This window comes from Huiozyma naganishii, chromosome 1, assembly GCF_000348985.1.
Source record: "Huiozyma naganishii CBS 8797 chromosome 1, complete genome".
In the NCBI taxonomy this organism is placed as follows: Eukaryota; Fungi; Ascomycota; class Saccharomycetes; order Saccharomycetales; family Saccharomycetaceae; genus Huiozyma; species Huiozyma naganishii.
This window is the reverse complement of record NC_035922.1, coordinates 1,081,443-1,102,368: the sequence shown is the minus strand read 5'-3', so window position 1 is coordinate 1,102,368 and position 20,926 is coordinate 1,081,443. Positions and strand designations below refer to the sequence as shown.

At 47.4% G+C, this 20,926-nt stretch overlaps 11 protein-coding genes across 11 annotated transcripts; 5 read left to right on the top strand and 6 right to left on the bottom strand.

Annotated features, from left to right (window-relative positions):
- Nucleotides 1-1,921: 1,921 nt before the first annotated feature.
- MAE1 (malate dehydrogenase (oxaloacetate-decarboxylating)) lies at nt 1,922-3,892 on the bottom strand (the record flags this gene model as incomplete). The annotated part of the gene is made up of 1 exon (XM_022611167.1): nt 1,922-3,892. The coding sequence occupies one exon, from the start codon at nt 3,890-3,892 to the stop codon at nt 1,922-1,924; it is 1,971 nt and encodes a 656-aa protein (XP_022462603.1).
- A 780-nt stretch (nt 3,893-4,672) lies between these two features.
- On the top strand, nt 4,673-6,181 carry TFA1 (transcription factor TFIIE subunit TFA1; the record flags this gene model as incomplete). The annotated part of the gene is made up of 1 exon (XM_022611166.1): nt 4,673-6,181. One exon carries the CDS (start codon nt 4,673-4,675, stop codon nt 6,179-6,181), a length of 1,509 nt encoding a protein of 502 aa, XP_022462602.1.
- Nucleotides 6,182-6,405: 224 nt separating this feature from the next.
- Nucleotides 6,406-7,731, top strand: TCD2 (tRNA threonylcarbamoyladenosine dehydratase; the record flags this gene model as incomplete). The annotated part of the gene is made up of 1 exon (XM_022611165.1): nt 6,406-7,731. The coding sequence occupies one exon, from the start codon at nt 6,406-6,408 to the stop codon at nt 7,729-7,731; it is 1,326 nt and encodes a 441-aa protein (XP_022462601.1).
- A 445-nt stretch (nt 7,732-8,176) lies between these two features.
- Nucleotides 8,177-9,073, top strand: CTP1 (Ctp1p; the record flags this gene model as incomplete). Its single annotated transcript, XM_022611164.1, has 1 exon — nt 8,177-9,073. One exon carries the CDS (start codon nt 8,177-8,179, stop codon nt 9,071-9,073), a length of 897 nt encoding a protein of 298 aa, XP_022462600.1.
- Nucleotides 9,074-9,408: 335 nt separating this feature from the next.
- On the bottom strand, nt 9,409-10,392 carry BSD2 (Bsd2p; the record flags this gene model as incomplete). The annotated part of the gene is made up of 1 exon (XM_022611163.1): nt 9,409-10,392. One exon carries the CDS (start codon nt 10,390-10,392, stop codon nt 9,409-9,411), a length of 984 nt encoding a protein of 327 aa, XP_022462599.1.
- Nucleotides 10,393-10,660: 268 nt separating this feature from the next.
- Nucleotides 10,661-13,792, bottom strand: SNF5 (Snf5p; the record flags this gene model as incomplete). Its single annotated transcript, XM_022611162.1, has 1 exon — nt 10,661-13,792. The coding sequence occupies one exon, from the start codon at nt 13,790-13,792 to the stop codon at nt 10,661-10,663; it is 3,132 nt and encodes a 1,043-aa protein (XP_022462598.1).
- Nucleotides 13,793-14,177: 385 nt separating this feature from the next.
- Nucleotides 14,178-15,695, top strand: APM3 (Apm3p; the record flags this gene model as incomplete). The annotated part of the gene is made up of 1 exon (XM_022611161.1): nt 14,178-15,695. One exon carries the CDS (start codon nt 14,178-14,180, stop codon nt 15,693-15,695), a length of 1,518 nt encoding a protein of 505 aa, XP_022462597.1.
- Nucleotides 15,696-16,042: 347 nt separating this feature from the next.
- On the top strand, nt 16,043-18,802 carry FOX2 (bifunctional hydroxyacyl-CoA dehydrogenase/enoyl-CoA hydratase FOX2; the record flags this gene model as incomplete). Its single annotated transcript, XM_022611159.1, has 1 exon — nt 16,043-18,802. One exon carries the CDS (start codon nt 16,043-16,045, stop codon nt 18,800-18,802), a length of 2,760 nt encoding a protein of 919 aa, XP_022462596.1.
- A 266-nt stretch (nt 18,803-19,068) lies between these two features.
- On the bottom strand, nt 19,069-19,308 carry QCR10 (ubiquinol--cytochrome-c reductase subunit 10; the record flags this gene model as incomplete). The annotated part of the gene is made up of 1 exon (XM_022611158.1): nt 19,069-19,308. The coding sequence occupies one exon, from the start codon at nt 19,306-19,308 to the stop codon at nt 19,069-19,071; it is 240 nt and encodes a 79-aa protein (XP_022462595.1).
- A 555-nt stretch (nt 19,309-19,863) lies between these two features.
- Nucleotides 19,864-20,445, bottom strand: KNAG0A06945 (uncharacterized protein; the record flags this gene model as incomplete). Its single annotated transcript, XM_022611157.1, has 1 exon — nt 19,864-20,445. One exon carries the CDS (start codon nt 20,443-20,445, stop codon nt 19,864-19,866), a length of 582 nt encoding a protein of 193 aa, XP_022462594.1.
- Nucleotides 20,446-20,472: 27 nt separating this feature from the next.
- KNAG0A06940 (uncharacterized protein) lies at nt 20,473-20,733 on the bottom strand (the record flags this gene model as incomplete). The annotated part of the gene is made up of 1 exon (XM_022611156.1): nt 20,473-20,733. One exon carries the CDS (start codon nt 20,731-20,733, stop codon nt 20,473-20,475), a length of 261 nt encoding a protein of 86 aa, XP_022462593.1.
- Nucleotides 20,734-20,926: the final 193 nt, after the last annotated feature.

The window sequence follows — 20,926 nt, the reverse complement described above, 5'->3', positions numbered from 1 at the left end:
AGGTTATTCTTACTAAACTTAGGAGAAAGGAAAAAACTAGGACCGTTCTACCTTACAAGAGATCAGTATATATATATATATATATATATATACGTTCAGGGCAGCTCAAATCCCGGCCTATTATTCTGCTCTAACACTCCCCCCAATCATGCCTCCCCCACTTTTGTTTTCCGATGCATATAACCGTTTTCAACAACAGTACGTCTTCACCCTTGTACCTCGGGGGCACAGGCATTAACTCCTGCTGACGGTGTCGAGTTTGGGGATTCCGCTAAGAAAACGTCTTAGAGCCGTCAGATCTGGCACAGCGATTTTGGTAGGCAAATTTTCTCAGAAGAGGGAATGGCCCGTACCGCATTAGGAAACTCTCGTCGAGGAAACGAGAACAAAAATATTACACCCGAAGGCCGTAGAACGGGCGAAAAGAGGCAGCGCGCAAAAAAGAAAAGAGAGAGACGTATAGTGCTTACGAATTAGAGTTGTTGAGCCCGGCACATTTGTCCAGTTGGTTGTGTTGCTGTTGTTTTGTGATGAAACGGCACAGGATGATGACCGATTTGATACACAGGTACCGTTCCTCATCGGTCTCGAAAAAAAAAATGTGTTTTATTGGACAAGACAATAGTGCCGGGAATAAGAATGTGAAATTACGTCTGCATTTGCAAGAGTGATGAGTTCCGACAGAATCTCGGGTACATAGAATATAGCGCGGGCCGAGGCAAGGCGCAAATAAATGGGGGAATTGACCCACCTAAGACAGCGGAGCGGGAACAATTCTTGCACTACGGCAAGTCGCTTTTGCATGATCCTTGTATTTATTTTGTAGTACTCAATGGCTATCTAATGGGCCCAAACTCGAGCCTCCTAAAGGGTCTGCTACAAATCAGAATAAGATAGCATATCGGATAACCTTTTTTTGTCGCGCTCCACGTGATAAAACTTTTCTGCTTCAGTACCTGTGAAGGTATTGTGTACGTAGCAAAGAATAATAATTTTTCATTATTCTGAAGGCAACTAATATCAATGTTTTGGGACACATTGCAACGGTGTTTATTTGCCAGCTCCCACTTTTGCATCCATTGTGTGTCTCGTTGGGGTGGGGGTGGGGGTTGTTTAAGGCATCTCCCCACGCTATCTATACACACTCGTAGTATCCCCCCCCCCGATTTGAACGGCTGAGTCAGAAACAAAATTGATCGGGAAGGTACATTTTGAGGTGGGTGCTGTATTGCAACGACGAGGGATAATGTCCATCCAAAAAATAAAAAAAGAATTAGCTTAACTAGTACAAGCAAAATTGCCACTTAGTTATTTAACTCCTTCTAGCTTTAGGGGAACTTACCGTAGTCAAACAGCTCAGTTGCGCATTTATCCAAGAAACAATTTACGGCTATTTTTTCCAGCTGCGATAACCTTGCGTGGAGTAAAAACTTTTCTCTGCACACGAGAGACCCTTCTTGTTTCGAAATTTTCTCGTACAAAGAGTGTAAAAATTCTTTTTTTCCTGCATGTATTCGACACGTGTGAGTTTTTTTAGCGCCCCTATAACGACCTTTTCAAAAATAAGGTTTCCGGCTTATATTAATGTTATTGTTGTGGTCGTTCTTTATTCCGCTGCACGAGAATTGACTTTTTTTTTACGAACCCCACAGGGCGGCCTTTCAGCAACGGCATCGTTTCGAGATATCCGAACACGTAATCCATCAATGTTGGATATAGGCAGCCCCGCTGTCTAATTGCTCATCGGCGCATGTTCAGACGCTCTCGCCTAACAAAAAGTATTAGTGTTACTATGTAATGACATAGCGTATGTCTATCTTTATTTAAAAGGTACATCTCTAATGTGTACTGTCATCGATTCGTCACCATTCTTCGTCTTGAGCTCTATAATCAAATTGGTTCAGTTCGGTACTCCCAAGTTTTACAACTGGTAGGTATGCACTTTTGGGTCATACTGAACTTTGACCAGTGGTCTATATATAGGTTCCCACATCTGGTCCTTGACCCAGGCAACACAGGCATCGAAGCTACGTGGCACCTTGATGTTTTCGCCTGGCTTGTTAGGGTCTTCCTCATTTTCAATTCTCGCATGACCTTCTTCGATCGCTTGCAATATCACTGCAGCGGCGATTCTGGAGGAGGTGTTGTTGATGACTTCCAACCCTGGTAACAGGCCTGGCTTCGAGTCACCCTCCTTAAGGTTCGATAGCGCAGCTAGTTCGTCAACAGCTGCAGAGATCATCCTATCACTGATCGTGGTGGCACGTGACAGCACGGCACCCAGGCCAATACCTGGGAAGGAGTAACAGTTGTTGTTTTGCGAGATGTTGTAACCATCGACAGGTGGGAATGGGGAACCAGTGGCAACCAGGGCGTCATTGTTGGTCCATTTCATCAAGTCTTCAGGTACAGCCTCGTGCAATCTCGTTGGATTCGATAGCGGGAAAACAATGGGTCTTGGGTTGTGTTTGTACATCTCCTGGACGATTTCCTTCGTGAACGCACCGGCTTGGGTGGAGCATCCCACCAGACAGGTTGGTTTCACTTGCGATACAATGTTGAAAAGGGATTTCGTGTTGACGTTCGACCAATCCTCATCTGGCTTCGCATACACGTGTTGTTGCGCCGTAGAACCGGCTTCGTAGGATCTTAAGATTAGACCACGTCTGTCCATCAGGTATATCTTAGAGCGGGCTTCCTCCAAAGTTAGACCGTGTGTGACCATATGACTTGCAATTTGATCAGCGATACCTAAGCCAGCGGAACCAGCCCCGTACACTAGTACCTTCGTGTCTGCCAGCTTTCTGTGGGTGTGCTTCAAAGCTGCAATCAAAGATGCCATTACAACGGCACCGGTACCTTGGATATCGTCGTTGAAACATGGTACTTCGTTTCTGTAACGTTCCAAAATTCTACGAGCATTTTTGACACCGAAATCTTCAAAATGTAGGACGGCATTTGGGTACAGAGTTTTCACGCTTTTCATGAATTCCTCTATGAAATCATCATACTGTTTACCCCTGATTCTTGAGAATCTGTTACCGAGATAAAGCTCATCACGGGCCAGTTGCTTGTTATTCGTCCCAACGTCTAGACAAACGGGCAAGACTCTACCCGGGTGAATACCACCACACAAGGTCATCAAAGCGAGCTTGGAGATAGCGATCCTAACACCACCGACACCTTGATCGCCGATACCCAAGATCCCCTCTGAGTCAGACACGACAATGTAGTCGATATCCTTCTTGTCACCACCGTAAGCGGCCATCCTTTGCATCACTGAGTTTGGTTCCGTAATGTCCAAAAAGACACCCTCTGTCTTTCTAAACCTGTCAGAATAGGACGCGATGGCATCACCCTCCGTTGGCGTGTAAATAATGGGGACTAATTCCATAATGTGGCTCTTGACTAGTGCAAAATAGAGAGTCTTGTTCGTCACTCTCAGATTGGTCATGAAGTCGTTCTTGGCGATGGATGTCTTCAACTGGCACAGTTGTTTGAACGCTCTCTCGAGTTGTTCATCGAGAGTGTTGATCTGCGGAGGGAGAAGCCCATGGAGCTTGAAATCCGTCCTCTCCTTCTCCGTGAACGCAGTGCCCTTGTTGAACAAAGCCGAGTTCAGAAGCTGCACCCCGCTGAGTGGGCACTCTACGGGCCCTCTCACAGTCAATTTCGGCATCTCTGCTGGCGCGCCATCCAGAAGCGACGGTCTGTTCACGTCAGATGACGAACTCGCAGTGTTGAACCCGCTGAACTTCAGAGGTGTCTGGAACGTGGTGTCGCGGGCAGTGGTGGCTCTATTACTCCTTGTGTTCGAAGAGTACAGTCTCCATGCCGAAACGCGAGCGCACTTCTGCTTCGCCAATAACCCAGATGTTCTGGTGCTAATCATCGATGGGGGGGAAGAAGACCAGTTGTGTTTACTAGTGTTGTGGGAAACAGCTGCACAGTAACGCCATAACCAGAGAAGTCATACGTCTACATACTTACATTTATATATATATATATATAAATATTTTTCATATATATAATTTTACAGATGTCTTGTATGTAGAAGCAAACAAAGCGAGTCTTTGTATCCGCCAAAAGCAAAAGACTCAGCGGGACTGTCAGTGAACACCAGTAGGAAAAATTTTCCTCCTCTCTTGCCAGTAAAGAAGAAACCACGCAGAAAGAGAGCACGCGAATGATGCTACATCTGTGTACTACAAGATGCGGTGAAAGAGTCAGTCATCGCCGGACAGGCCGTAACAGGCGTACACACAGAGAGAAATAGCACCAGGACGACCGGCGGACTCTGCCCATGTTGCCTAGAAAGAGTCAACCGGTCCCCGATTCTCTCCGGTGGCGCGTGAGTGTGGTTTCACCCAGAAGGCGGCGCAGGAAGGAAAGCAGCCCTCCACACCCAGACCCCCGAAATGTTCCGGAAACGCGCAAAAACGCTCGCCGTGCGGTGCCGATTTCCGTTTCCGGAAATGGATGCAGTGGTCTTTCCCGATTGGGAAGGTGTGTGTGGTGGGGCTCCCGATAGGGAAACTGTTACCCGATTGCTTGAACCGGTCATAAAGTGAAAAGTTTCCATAAGATCATATGGGAAGAGTTGGGCCCGTATTAGACAAGAGTGTGAGAGGAAAGGTCTGGTTTAGGAAGCCAGACAGACAGCCGTGCTGATATGGACAGGCCGATTGACGAGGTTGTGAAAAGTCTTTTGAAGTTTGTGGTCAGAGGGTTCTATGGGGGCTCGTACGTGCTCGTGCTAGATGCTATCCTCTTCCATTCGGTGCTCGCGGAGGACGACTTGAAACAGCTGCTGAGTATAAACAAGACGGAGTTGGGCCCGCTCATTGCAAGATTGAGGGGGGACAGACTTATATCTATACACAAGCAGAGGGAGTACCCGCCAAACTCGAAGTCCGTGGAGAGAATATATTTCTACGTCAAGTACCCTCATGCCATCGACGGGATTAAATGGAAAGTGCACCAGGTGGTGCAGAGGTTGAAGGACGATCTGGATAAGAATTCAGCACCCAATGGGTACATGTGCCCGATATGCGAAACCAAATATACGCAGCTCGAAGCGGTGCAGTTGTTAAACTACGATAGGACAGAGTTTCTGTGTTCTCTGTGCGATGAGCCCCTAGTGGAGGACGATTCAGGTAAGAAAAATAAGGAGAAACAGGATAAACTGAACAGGTTGATGGACCAGATACAGCCTGTCATCGACTACTTGAAGAAGATTGATGATTCGAGAATAGAGGAGAACACTTTCGAGTTCGCGTTGGCTAGGTTGATCCCTCCACAGAACCAGTCCAGTGCCGCATACACGTACAACCCGAAGAAGGGGTCGACGATGTTCAGACCTGGGGAACAGAACGGCAGGCGCGATTTGTCCAATGCAAACTCAAGAAACGCAGGTGCAAACTCACAGGCTACATTGCATGTTAATATTACCACGGCAAGTGACGAACAAGCGCAAAGACAGTTGCAAGAGAGACAAGCTGAGGAAAAGAGGAAACAGAACGCTGTCCCTGAATGGCATAAACAGAGCACTGTCGGTAAGACGGCGCTCGGGAGGCTTGATGAAGAGGAAGAGTTTGATCCGCAGCCAACTGCCCAGGCTACGTTATCCACTGAGCACGCGGACTTGGAAAACGACGGGTTGAACGGTAACAACGGCGCAACCAACTATTACTCCTCACACAGGGCTTTGACAGAGACTGAGATCGAAGAGAGGGAAAACGAAAGAACTTTGGCGGAGTACTATGCTAAGTTGGCTAAACAGCAAGCTGAGGCAAAGAGGGGTGAAGAAGATGAAGAAGAAGAGGATGAGGAGGACGAAGAGCGCGAAATGGAGGAGGAAGAATACGACGCTGAATCGAAGGAAGCCGCGGTCAAAACCCCCGTGGTGGAAGAGGTTGATGAGGACGAGTTTGAGGAGGATTTTGAAGATGTCGATATGAATGCGAATAAGTCGGAGGAGGAAAACAATCAAGCAAAGGACGACGGTGATATTAAAAAATTGGAGGGCGAACTCCTTTCAGAATCTTCAAAAAAGGAACAACCGGGGGATAACAACGCTACCGATGCCACCACAGAACCGATCACTTCAACGGCGCCTACCACCGGAAACGATGATGGTGAAGACGACGACGATATGGATATTGAATTTGAAGACGTCTGATTGCATTGAATAAGAAGTGCATTAGTGGAGCTATGTCAGTTCCGTAGGCGAAACGCTGAGTCTCGACTCTTGTCCAGCTAATTGTCGATCGGGCCTGACAGTAATCCACACTACTAGGAAAAAAGCAAATATTGAAAAATTTTATAAAATATACGCAAGATTCGAAATGAGGAACCTACTTATTATAACGAAATAAAACCAAAACAACTATCGTAAAGCCGGTAATGGGATCTGAAAACAAACTTAGTACGTGGCAATTGATAGCTGCCACTGCATTGGCCTCAGTAGCCGCTACAAAATGTATTGATTTGGCATGGAAGTCGTACTCGAGGCAACAACATGCCTTCCCGCAGAAAAGGAAATTGGCTTCAGCAGAAAGAGAGTATGACGATAACTTGTACCGCGAACAATTGGCCCGCAATTACGCATTCCTAGGTGAAGATGGTATGCAGCGGTTGAAAGAACAGTACATTGTTGTCGTAGGGGCCGGTGGTGTCGGGTCCTGGGTTGTTACTATGCTAATTAGATCAGGTTGCACCAAAATCAGAGTCATCGATTTCGATCAGGTGTCCTTGAGCTCATTGAACAGACATAGCTGTGCTACTTTGAAGGACGTGGGTACGTCTAAAGTAGACTGTTTGAAGGAGCACATGAAAGCTGTTGCCCCGTGGTGTGAGATAGACGCTGTCAATGAGCTTTGGAACAAAGAAAACGGCGAAAGATTGATCTTTGGTAATGGCAAACCAAGCATTGTCGTTGACTGTATCGATAATATCGACACCAAAGTTGACCTGCTAGAGTACGTTTTCAAGCAAAACATTGAGCTGATTTCCTCCATGGGCGCGTCAACGAAGAGTGATCCAACCCGCATCAACGTCGGTGACATCACCACTACGGAGGAGGATCCGCTGGCTCGTTCTGTAAGAAGGAGGCTAAAGCAAAGAGGTGTCACCACAGGCATTCCTGTTGTCTTCAGTGCAGAGAAACCGGACCCACGCAAGGCAAAACTATTGCCCTTACCAGAGGAGGAACACTCCAAGGGTAAAGTAGGTGAATTGAGCGCCTTGAAGGATTTTCGTGTAAGAATTTTGCCGGTTTTGGGTACTATGCCTGGTATATTTGGTTTAACCATTGCCACATGGATTATTACAAAAGTTTCTGGTTATCCAATGACGCCAATAGAGGGGAAGAATAGAATTAAAATATACGATGGGATATTCCAATCTTTGGCAGGTCAGATGACAAGGATTAACATGCCAGACCAGCGTGTCCCTGTCGCCTTAAAAGACGTCGGTTACATAGTTGAGGAAGTTTTCAGAGGCAAGTCCCCTGTCAGCGGTTTCTCCACTAGACTTACTCTATCCAAGTGGGATCCATCGAAGCCCGCAGACTTGCAGAACGTCGTACTATTGACAAAAGAGGAACAAAAGGAGCATGAAACCCGTGTGCTAAATGGGGGTGAAAAGTTGGAGGATGTTTATCCACGAGAAGTGATCGATTTAGTCAACAAAAGATTTGATGAGGAAAAATACTACTCTCAGTATAGGTAAACTCCGGACCAGTAACAAGAGTGTGTGCACTGTTGGCTGCCCGTTCCATAGTGTTAAGCACTGAATATTGTTAGCAAAAAACAGGCAATTGTATATAAATGATAGAACTTTCGAAAGAAAAGAAAAAAAGAATGTCATCAACTCAGCAGCGCAGCGGAACTAAGTAATGATAGGAATACGGAGCCTTGCACATAAGATCCTAACTCGAACTTCGCGATGCTTGTACTTCACTCGCCTTAGAAGAGGTGTGTCTGCTGAAATTCCCGCGAAAAAAAAAATTGCCTTAAAAAAATTCCAGTGGAAAATTCGGAATTTTGAGATGACTCGACAACTGAATCAAGAAGCAATTGCATATAAGATCCGGGACTTTGGCATGTGCACATATGTTGTTGTCAGTTAGCAATCTCTTGAAACAACACTGTAAACAAGCAAGAAAGTAAACTCAATGTCCCAAACTCAGAAACCAAAAGTGGATCCAGCGAAATCCTTCGTTGCAGGTGCCCTGGCAGGCGCGATCGAAGCCTCGATCACGTATCCGTTTGAGTTTGCAAAGACTCGACTGCAACTTATTGACAAGACGTCCAAAGCATCCAGAAATCCATTGGTTTTGATATATAATACGGCTAAGGCTCAAGGTATTGGCTCTATTTACGTTGGTTGTCCCGCATTTATTGTAGGTAATACGGCTAAAGCGGGGATCAGATTTCTTGGGTTTGACACTATCAAAGATCTTTTAAGAGATCGTGAAACTGGCGAACTCAGTGGTACTAAGGGTGTCATTGCTGGTCTGGGAGCTGGTCTGCTGGAAAGTGTCGTTGCTGTCACCCCATTTGAAGCTATCAAAACCGCTCTGATTGACGACAAGCAGGCAACCACGCCAAAGTACCAAAACAATGGTCGTTCCATGCTAGCAAATTATGCTAGACTAGTCAAGGATGAAGGCTTTTCTGGCTTGTACAGAGGTGTGTTACCTGTTTCTATGAGGCAGGCGGCAAACCAAGCTGTGAGACTGGGCTGTTACAATAAAATCAAAACTTCCATTCAAGAATATACCAACTCTCCTAAAGACAAGCCGCTGTCCTCGGGTTTGACTTTTGTCGTTGGTGCATTCAGTGGTATTGTCACAGTGTACAGTACGATGCCAATCGACACCGTCAAAACGAGAATGCAAAGTTTGGATTCGACGAAGTATACATCAACAGTTAATTGTTTTACCACGATTTTCAAAGAGGAGGGGTTGAAGGTGTTCTGGAAGGGTGCTACTCCAAGATTGGGTAGGTTGATACTGAGCGGTGGTATTGTCTTCACTATTTATGAGAAGGTGCTCGTTGTGCTGGGCTAACAAGTTTTTTTCATGATGTCCAAAGGCACTAAAATATTAATAGAATCGGCATTCACACTAATAGTAAGAATGTCAAATATGTAACAGTTGTACGATAGAACTAAACTAATAGTATATACATTAAATGGTAATTCAGGAAACATGCGGGACGTTTACTGAGAGCTGTTTGTATGCTCCACGTCTGAACTTCTCTTGTGAGAATATGCATATCCATCAAAGAATGCATTAATGCATTATATATCTATAGGAGAGGGGGTATAAAGACAAAATCGAGTAGTATGCCATTTATTGAAAAATTAAGTATTCATTATCACTTCTTATTTCATTTTTCTTTCTTAGACAGCTGAATCCTGAGCTAGATATCTGCGTTCCTTCTTCTTTACCTGGAAGAAGTCGACAATGCTCTTCAGTAATATGAACAAACCCAGCAAACCTGCAAATACAGCAAGAAGAGGAAGTTTTTGCTTTTCCTCCTCTATACCATGGCTTAGGTTGGACTCGAAATTATCCTGTGTGGATGGCTTTGCATTCAAATGCAAGTCATCATAGTTGTTTGGGTCAGATGGCTTGATCCTATCCAGATTTCTATGTTTCCCCACTTTGGAAACCACGTTATTTGGAATCATGGAGTACCCGTACCCAAGAAAAGTGAGTCCTAGCCCAAACCTCGACCCTTGCTTTGCCGCATGAGACGTATGGAGCATGTACGTTATCAGAAACCCAATGAACTGGAAACTTGTGCTCACAATTATATTCCAAATGAGATTGGCCATATTCCCCACTGGCAAACCTTCTATGCACAGCTCATCATTATAAATATCACCACTGGTCAAATCCATGCCATAATAAGATGGCACCAAGTCCGCTGCAGCCTCGTCGTAAGTTGGTGGTGTGTCATTCTGGCCATCGTGCTGGTTTGAGTTGTTGTTATCTGGCTTCGCCGTCAGGTTGCTAAAAACACCATCAAATAGTGCTCCTCTGCTCTCACCATTGCCGTTCCCCCTACCGTGGCGAAACACTCTATCTAGAATATTAAAATGTCTTCCGATATTATCTATATGCCTCGTGGCCCTCTCTCTAACGGCGGCGGGCAGTAGCATCTCTGTTATTGTGCTCTCTCCACTCTCGTTGGGTACATCACCACTATGGTCTATCTCTTCTGCGGGACGTGGCTGTGTGGGTGGAACCGTCTCCGCCACGTTCGATGCTTGAGCTTCGCCCTCTGGGGTCGCGACACCATCCTCTGCGAGCTCTATATCATCAAGTTCAACATTTGCATCAAGCAGTCCACCGGATATCGTGTTATTTTGATTACTCATTATAGTAGCTGGCGTTTCCAGTTTCGATGCCACGTTACACCCTCTGTCTGTATCTTTCTGTTCTCCCTCAAAGAGGCTTTTTATGTTTCGATACAAATATTTTATGTCTTTCTTTTCATACCGGACGCCTTTTTCTCCTTTTTCACCTTAAAGGCGGTCGTTTACTACGAAAGGCAGATTCGGACGGCATAGCGGGTGTCGATGACGCCTCGGCAAACGATCAGTCGTTTGGTGTTGTGCTAGTGGTTACATACGAGAGCGGGAGAACTCAATTGGTTCTGTTTGGCGTGGCACTTTGTGCTGCTTGCTCTGAGTCTGGCTGCTCGCTGGGTTCGTTGGTCGCGATACTCTGCGGGGTGGCCGTGTCAGAACGTTGGATGCCGTTTGGCACCTCTGCAGCGGTAATACCTGCGGCTCCGGGGACAGTCTTGGCTGGGACCTGTTGCAATGTTGCTATCTGTTCCCTTGATTGCTGTAGTATTTCCTCTTGCTTGATTTTTGGCGTCGCCGTGGTCGCGTCCGCTGCACGGTCTACTGTGGTAGACGGAGAGCGGTTCACCGTGCCGGGACGCTGTTCATCTTCAGTTACATGTGCGGGCATGGATTGTGATCCGCCCGTTAAACTATCCTCAGTTTTCACTGGATCGTGTACCAGATTCTTGTTTTTAGGTAGGATGACAGATATCAGCAATGACTTCCCTGGGATATTGTCAATGATTTGACATGGTGGCGGGACCCGTTCGGGTCTTTCTAATCTAGGTCTCAACTCTGTGCTAGTCTCCAGTGTATACGACTCCGTTTGTGGACCCAAATCGATCCCACCGGGTAGAATGGTGCTCGGAATTGGTGTACGGAAAGTCCTCGGTACATCCGCTATGTCTGGCAAATAAACCTCGCCCGAGGAAGGAGTAGGGAACGCAGATTGACCGCTGGTATTCCCCGAAGTATTGGACGCAGAGTTCGCCAGATTTGCGCTACTAGCAGCAGCACCAAACCCACGTCTGTTGAACCGCCCTTGTCTTCTCTTCCTTCTTGTGTCCCTATCCTTATCTTTGTCCAATCTTTCTAACTCAGCAGCTGATATTTGCAGCAAGTTTGGAGTGAAGACTTTTGCCTCGGAAGCAGGACGGAAAGCATCCTTGACCGTGATGACAGGCAGAAGTCTACTTCTTATATCATCATCCTCCACGGGTGATCCATCGAAAGAGTAACCCAACAACACTAACGACTTATGGTACATGTGGACTTGTTCGCGAATCGAATGCGTAATAGCAGTGGCAAACTCTCCTGAGAGCTGTAGTTCCTGGCACATATTCTCGGCAAATTCCTCGGCACAATTATCCGTGTTCGATATGTCCCATTCAAATTGGTCAATGAGCTGGTTCTGTCCAACGACAATGTCCAATTTGATGGTTATCCTCAGGTCATCGCCACCCAATCTCTCTTTACTGATCTCCTTGTATGGATTCGGTTGAAACTCTTGGATCTGCTCCCTGATGGATTGTAGAATGATATCTCCAAGCTGAGATTTGTACGGCTTGTCAAACCTGAAATCCCCAAGCATATCCTCCACGAAATGTTCCAACGATACGAGCGTATCGTTCCTATTCCACAGAAGCGTGTCCCTCAAAAAAAATCTATCCCTCTCTTGATCAAACTCCAGTCTAATGGGAACCAGTTCTTCCTCTGTTTCATGCATCGCCTGTCTATACAATGCGAGTTCATCAAAATGGAATTTGTCCTTCCATCCAGGCACGACCCTGGTGAGAGAGTTTGTGACCCCGTTACCGTATCCACTATACCCTGGCCCCCAGATACTGGCACAGGGGACACCCTTGGACGTTTCTGTGATGGATTGCATCCTCGTATTCTTCAAATCCTGGTAGTACTTCAAAGTATGGAACAACTTGGAGACGTACTCTTTATTACTGAACCCATAGATACTAAAGGGTTCATATCCACCCTTCTCCTTCTTTTGAGACTCCAGATTAATCTTATCCCTCCGAATTATTTGTTCGTACAGCAACGTATCCGTCGTCGGTGTTTTCTTATCCTTTTGTAAAGTAGTTGACCAGTAATTAAACTTTGGAATTTGCATTTCAGGTGGATCGTAGTTGATGGTTTGGTACGCTGGTAGTGGTAACGGCGGGACAGGCTCTGGGGGAAAAATTGGCATACTAGGCACTGGAAATGGCACTGTGGTAGGCTGGTTTCCTATCTGTGGCGTTTTTCCGGGTTGCAATTGTACTTGCGGCTGTTGCATAGACATTGGTTGGCTTGCCTGGATGTTATTCGAAGCCGCGTTCAAAGCAGATGGAGTTGGCGCACCTGTTGTGGCGGGAGTACCAACACGGATCGTTGGACCAAGTGGAAGCTTGTCCTTCTCCTGGCCTTTTTGTTGTTGAAGTTGCTGCTGTTTTTGCAACTGTTGGTGGCGCTTCTCTTGCTGCTGTTGTTGCGCTGCCAATTGGCTTTGCATACGCTGTTGCATTAGAACAAACCGGTTTGCACCAGGAGTAGAAACGTTGGACGAGTTTCTACTCGTAGACCTTGATGCGGGTCTCGTGGAAACAGCTTGTTGCGGTTGCACGGTCATCTGCGGTTGTTGTGATTGTGGAGGTTGCGGTTGTGGTGGTGGTGAAGGACCTTGCTGTTGCTGTTGCTGTTGCTGTTGCTGTTGCTGTTGCTGTTGTTGGTATATTTGCTGTTGCACCTGTTTCTGAGCAAGCATGATGGCGGATACGACAGTTGGGTTGCCCTTGCTTATCGCTTGTTGCTTCAAAGTATTCAGGACTTGTAGCTGTGTTGGCAGAGGCAGCTGTGCTATTTGAGGTGGCAAGTTAATCGGCTGAGTGACGTTGGAGTTTTTGCGGGAGTCCTGCTGTGGTGGGGGTCCTTGTTGTTGTTGGAACGGCTGTTGTTGTTGCGGTTGCCGCTGCTGTTGGGGTGTCGGCACGTTCACGTTGAAAGGGTTTGTGTCGCCATGGTTTTTCTGCTCGGCCAGCTGAGCCAACCTCTGCTGAATATTGATCTGCTGCATCTGCGTAGCTGGGTTCGTGTTGCTGTTCTCTCTGGACTGGGGCATCTGCATCTGTCCTTGAGTTTGGCCTGGCGACTGTGATTGTGACTGTGGTGCAGGGTGCTGTTGCGGTTGTTGTTGTTGTATACGTGCCATTAGCAGTTGTTGGTGTCTCTGTTGGATGGCCCTTAATTGTGCCTGGGAAAGAGACTGTAGTATATGCTGTGGAATCTGCGAGAAGTTAAACGCTGGGGTACCAATATTGCTCAGAAAGTTCCGAGGTGTGTTGCCATTGTTACTGACGTTCCCTGTAGTATTGGAGTTGCTGTTGCCCGCTGTGGCGTTGGGGACTGCATCGTTCGTGCTTGTCATATTATTCATGGCGTTATCCTCCAAAAATGTAGCAACGATGGAGGTAATGGAGCAGCAAAGCAATGGGGGAAAACACCAGCTTGATATAGTAGTAGTTCTGGGTACTTACTGCAGATCACTCGTCCGTCCGTCTGTCTTTAGATGTGCTTGGTCAAGCAAAGTTTGATGAGTTTTCAATGTTTATCGTTTTGACTTGAAGTTAATGATTTTTTTTAATGTTTTTTTTGTATGTTTTGACAATCGGTAAAAATTCACTGCGATGTTCTTGTTGGAAAGTGTCAGAAGCTAGTAGTGTTCCCCCTTTAACAGCTAGTGAACGGTACAGTGAGCGGATCGGTGGTTGGCAATTGGATATTGCGCGTGTCTTTTTTCCTTTTATTCTCTTTTTTTGGCGATGTACATCTCCTTTTACATTACAGATGCGAGGCACCATTTGGTGTTCCAGTACCTCCCCAGTGCAAACTGTCCATCTTTCAAGAACTTGTGGACGAGGATCTCTACGGCGTGTCCTGATTTGACGGTATCCGATTCTGGAGCGCTCCATGGGACCGTAGGCAAGAATCTTGTCGTGTCCAAGTACTACTCTGATGCAAGCCACCTTTACTATTTCTGTCTGTCGTCCGCTTCCGATAGAGACGCTGGAGATGTCGGACTTATGTCCCCCACTGGGATGGAACCGTTTGTTCTAATGTCGCAGATTGATCTTGCTCTGCTAGAGTACTTCGACAAGGAGCAATTGAGTGTGAAGAAAGTTGTGAACAATCACGATCAATTGGCGCTGATCTTCAACTGTCTCGTGAACAGCGGCGAACCGAGCGTCAACGGGATGTACAGCAACCGGATCAAGACGATTGTACCGATGAAATCGGACTTTTCCAAGATCTTGAACTCCACCGCGCAGAGTCTACAACACGTTGGCCAGAACCTGATGTCGCGCCCCCCACATTTCCCACAGCACCAGCAACAGCAACAAGTGGCACCACTGCAACACACAGATGAGGAGGAGATAGTCCCCTGGCGGAGTGCGAAAGTGAATTCTCGAAGGAACGAGTTCTACGTGGACGTGAGGGAGTCCGTGGAGGTAGTAGTCGAGCGAGCCGCGCACAGGAGCACGTCCCGTGGCACACCTGCCCCTCTGCAGCTTGTTACCGGGTGTATCACTGGTGTGGTAGACTGCAGGTGTTACCTGAGTCGGGACCCCATCGTCGAAGTAACTTTCAACAACCACGGGTGTGATCTGGGGACCCCAGCACTACATGACTGTGTCGAGCTAGATGGGGTTCCCGAGGGCCCCGCGGATCACACCACTCTGAAGTTTATCCCACCAGATGGTAAATTCAGACTGATGGAGTATAGCGTCACTTTGGGGGACCCTCGGGCGTACTTCGGTCTCGTGACCCCTAGTTTCGAGGACGGGCTGGGCAAGAACAACGACGAGTTTGAGGTCGCCGTGAGTGTCGGTGGTTCAACGAAAGTCGACGCCGTGGCAGACCTCANAGTGGCACTACAGTTCTCCGCCCCACTGACCCAGGGCCAAGCGGAACAGACGGAGTACAAAGTGCGGATACTGCGCACGACACACGGACGGTACAGCCAGGGCGTGCACTACGACGAGGGCAAGTGGGTCTTCGACGCAGAGACACCTACCGGGGTCCTCGCCGTCCTGCGCGGCTGCATCGAACGGTGCCCGACTACACCGCAGGCTGGGACCCCAGTGGGGGTCCCCCCAGAGACCCCCACTGGCACCGCTGCCCGTCTGTCCCGCGCCACGGTGTCGTACCGTCACGAGCAGCAGCTGGCGTCAGAGATCCAGGTCGAGGCGATCAACATCCGCGGGACGCGTGGCGGCCGCGAACTGTTCAAGGGCGTGAAATACGTCACTGTCGCCTCCGCCGTGGAACTCCGCGGATAACCCGTCGGGTAACCTGTTCGGGGGAATTAGCGTTCGCGGAGATAAGAACCTGTCCCGCACCAGTGGGGTCTCAGCGGCTAAAAACTGTTATACCCTCTGTGTATAGCTCGGGAAGGTGCGTTCTTGTCTCGTTTTGCCACAGAACATGCGGCAGGACGCGCGTCGGGGTTTGGAAAGGGCCCGTTTTGTTGGAGTAAAAAAAAGAAAAAAGGGGAGGGTTAGACAACGTACAGCGGCAAAATTATATATATACATAGATGGGAGGGCGGCTGGGTTTGATTAGGTTCCTGGGTTTCCATTGGTACGTGAAGGTGCTTTCGCCAGTGCAAGTGCAAGTGCAAGTGAGTATGTCGGATACGCTGTCGTTTAAGGGCAGAGTGGTTATTGTCACGGGTGCCGGTGGAGGGCTCGGGAAAGTTTATGCGCTCGAGTTTGCAAAGCGTGGAGCGAAAGTGGTGGTAAATGATCTGGGCGGGACGCTTGGTGGTGCCGGCTCCGATTCGAAGGCCGCGGATGTCGTTGTCGAGCAGATCAAAAGAGAGTACAATGGTGAGGCCGTCGCGAATTACGACTCAGTCAACGGCGCGAACGCAGCCAACATTGTCAAGACGGCGGTGGATGCGTTTGGGAGAGTCGACGTGCTCGTTAACAACGCGGGGATCCTGAGAGACGCGAGTTTCGCGAAGATGGACGCGCAGCAGTTTGCTTCCGTGGTCGACGTTCATTTGAACGGCGCTTACAAGCTGACTAAGGCAGCGTGGCCGTACATGCGGGACCAGAAGTTTGGTAGAATCATCAACACGGCATCCCCAGCTGGGTTGTTTGGCAACTTCGGGCAGGCGAACTACGCGGCGGCTAAGATGGGGCTCGTCGGGTTGGCCGAGACGCTCGCAAAGGAGGGGTACAAGTACAACATCCTGGTCAACTCGATTGCCCCGCTGGCAAGGTCCAGGATGACCGAGAACGTGTTGCCGCCACATATATTGAAGGAACTTGGGCCAGAGAAGATTGCCCCCTTGGTCCTGTACTTGACACACGAATCTACAAAAGTGACAAACTCGATCTTCGAGTTGGCCGCTGGATACTACGGGCAAACAAGATGGGAGAGGTCCGCGGGGCAAATTTTCAACCCGAACGAGAAATCTTTTACACCAGAGAGTATCTTGAACAAGTGGGACAGTATCACAGATTTTAAGGACAAACCTTTCAACAAAGTGGAACACCCATCGCAACTGGCAGACTACAACACTTTGACTGCCAAGGCTAAGCAGTTACCGCAAGAGAACGACCAGGGAAAAATTAAGATCAGTTCACTGGGGGGGAAAGTTGTGATCATCACGGGGGCCGGTGGTGGTCTTGGGAAATCGCATGCCCAGTGGTTTGCCAGGTACGGTGCGAAAGTTGTTGTCAACGATATAAAGGACCCAGACTCTGTCGTTGCAGAATTGAACAAACAGTTTGGTGCAAATACAGCAGTGGCAGATAAACACAATATCGTCACGGAGGCTCCAAAGATTGTCTCCACAGCAATGGCCAAGTTTAACCGTGTTGATATCCTGGTGAACAATGCAGGTATCCTTAGAGACAAATCGTTTTTGAAGATGACCGATGACGACTGGTTCTCCGTGCTACAAGTTCACCTGTTTGCAACTTTCGCCATGTGTAAAGCAGTCTGGCCCATCTTTTTGGAACAAGGTTCAGGGTTCATCATCAACACCACGTCCACTTCTGGTATTTACGGGAATTTTGGGCAAGCAAACTATGCTGCTGCAAAGGCTTCAATTCTGGGGTTTTCCAAAACTTTGGCAATTGAGGGAGGCAAAAAGGGAATCAGAGTAAACGTCATTGCACCACACGCTGAAACTGCAATGACGAAGACTATCTTTGGTGAAAAGGAACTCTCAAACCATTTCGACCCCGCGTACGTCTCCCCACTTGTCGTTCTGTTGGCCTCTGAAGAACTTCAGAAGAAGAACAGACGCGGCGGAGTCAATGGTCAGTTGTACGAAGTCGGTGGTGGGTGGTGTGGTCAGACACGGTGGCAGAGAGGTCCCGGTTACGTATCAAGATCTCCTAACATCCAGCCTGAATTACTCCGCGACAACTGGAGCAAAGTGGTTAACTTCACCAAGGGTAAGATGATCAATCCATCCTCAACAGAGCAGTCCTCGATGGCGATTTTACAAGCTGTTCAAAAGGCTGAAATGGAGAATGCTACAGGTCAATCATCCAACCCCGGTACAGGAGCAGAGAACGTGAAAGGTGGTTTCAACTTCAATTACAGGGATTGCATCCTGTACAATTTAGGGTTAGGTGCTACTAGCAAGGAACTGAAATACGTGTACGAGAAAGATCCCGATTTCCAAGTTTTACCCACGTTTGCTGTTATCCCTTCGATGAACAGCGTGCCATCCCTGGCAATGGACGATCTAGTGGACGATTTCAATTATGCAATGCTGCTGCATGGGGAACAGTACTTCAAACTGAACGTCTCTAAATTGCCAACCTCGGGACAGTTGAAAACGGTAGCAAAACCTTTACAAGTCTTGGACAAAAGTGGGAAAGCTGCTGTCATTGTCGGTGGAATGACCACCGTAAACGCTAAAACGGGCAAAACTTTGGTTTACAATGAGGGGACGTTCTTTGTAAGAGGTGCACATGTACCAAAGGGGAAGGAAATGAAGGGAGAAGGCAGAGCAAGGTTTGCAACAGAGAATTTCAAAGCTCCTCAAGACAAAAGTCCCGATTTCGTCTTCGAGTATACCACGTCTGAGGATCTTGCCGCGTTGTATAGACTCTCTGGGGACTACAACCCACTACACATCGACCCTTCTGTTGCCAAGGCTGTCAAGTTCCCCAAACCTATTCTCCATGGCTTGTGCTTCCTCGGCATCAGTGCCAAGGCTCTGTATGAACACTACGGTCCCTACGAAGAGTTGAAAGTAAGGTTCACCAACGTAGTCATTCCAGGTGACAAACTAAGGGTTAAAGGCTGGAAACAGGCTAACGGTGTCGTGATTTTTCAAACCATCGACGTGGATAGGAACGTTGTTGTTCTTGACAGCGCTGCGATAAGGTTGCAAAATGTGACCAGGTCCAAGTTGTGACACCGCGACTCAGTTCATCGATCTAACATTTTTCTTCAACACATCTCTTGATCCGTTTTTTCCCTTATTTACACCATCAGAGCATGTATCTGATATGTAAGCTTATGATTATAGTAACGATTATTAAATAAAGTATGATGACATCGAATATATGTATTTTTTTGCCTATGAATTATATTTGTTAGATACCGTTATGTGCGTTTCGTGTGAAATAAATAAGTAAGGGTGTTATTGTAAATTGCTGCATGCGACCGGGCCGGCCGTGACTACTGTGGCTTGTCCTCTTCCGGCGTGTCGTCGACCCAGTGACTCCCAAAGACGGGGATCTTTTGGAAGAAAGTTTGCCGGAACAGGGGCCAGCCTTCAATGAAAACCAACAACCCAGCTGCCGACGCACCACCCCATAGCATCAACGTAGGGCTATACGTGAAGAGGTTCTTCAAAGAAAGCTTCCCCAAATGTGGGGCAATCCGGGTGTTTATTCTTGTGTTGTATGCAATACCCATGACGAATATCTGTGTATGTTAGGTTACGTTTGGGAGGGGTGGAGTAACTCTTCGATAACTGTATCGGACATACGATGATTTCCTCGATTCCTTTTTCTTTTATTTCAACTTTTTTTTTCTTCACGATTTTTGGGGTGACACAATTCGACATCTTATTGGCTGGAAGAGGGTATGAGGAGGTAGAGGTCTGGGACAGACCACGGGACGTCTTGGATACAGTTTGATCAGGAGTTCATCCTGAAGTGTTTATCTGGCAGACTTTTGAGGGAGAACAAGCGTGATTAAACTAGACGTCCACTGACTCGATTGTCTCTTGTGGACTGGGATCGGACTAGTTGGTTATTACAAGCTATGTAGTATATGTTGATAGCCGCAGAGTGCACCTATTAGACAAAATCTTCACCACTACACCCTGGTGTTTGAATAAATGAGGTTCATCCCAATGAGTGACCATTCAACTTACTGGTTCTTCGTTCTTGCACGATGTACGAAAAAAAAAAAAAGGCAAAAGAAAGAACGAACAGAATAGAAGACGACGATGGAAACAATGATAACTCAAATAAACATACGGTAGTCATATCGTATCCCACAATTCTGCATCCTTTCAGATAGTTTCAACCCGGGCTTTCTCTGGGCGCATATCCAGATTTCCCAAACCAACAATTTGGTTGAGGTTGGCCAACTGAAGTTGGCCAACTGAGCTTCGCGAGTCAAAGGTGGGATACGTCCGTAATCATTCTCCCGCTTCGAGAAAGGTTTCAAATCCCGCGCATTGAGCACACAGTGACGAAGCGTGTCCGTCCCAGTCTCCACTCGGTACGAGTTCGGATTGATGACTTCCAAGATCGCATATGGTCCATACCACAAGAAATGGAATTTCTGTCCCGGTTTCGGTTTCATGTAAGCGTCCTTTTTGATTAACACCATTTGACCCACTTTGAAGTTACTAGGCCGCAGCGCTTGGTTTTTCTTGAGCGAGACTCTGTCTTGCTCTTGTGACACCCTACGGCGAACGTCCTCAAGGATTCCTTGGGCTGCTCGTGGGTAATTTTCTATTTTGTCCACCTCATGACTCTTGCTAAACGTTGTGCCGAACGTGTTGCGTGCCGAAGGTTCTAATGGGTTGAGAAGTCCCATAAATCGTGGGTGGACCAGGGGCGGTTGTTAGCTGATTTTTAAGCTTAGCAAAGGCTTTTTGACAAGTTTTATTCCAAGTTTGTTTACCACAACTATAATCGTGCAAAGGCGCTGCAGTCTTCGAGAAGTCACGAATGAACTTTCTGTAAAAACCGGTAGTACCCGAAAACTTTTCATCTCTTTCACGTTCCTCGGTGTGGGCCAGTTGACCATGGCATCGATTTTGGCGTTATCCACATGGATACCATCCTTGTCTATGACATGGCCTAGGAACTGCACTGAGTTCATGAAGAAATGACACTTCTTCTCCTTTGCATATAGTTGGGATTTTTATAATCTTTCGAGCACCATACGCACATGCATGCGATGTTCCTCCGCGTTCTTCGAAAAGATAAGAATGTCATCCAGGTACACCAACACAAACTTACCAATGAGACCTTTTAATGTCGAGTTCATTAACTGTTGAAAAGTTGACGGCGCG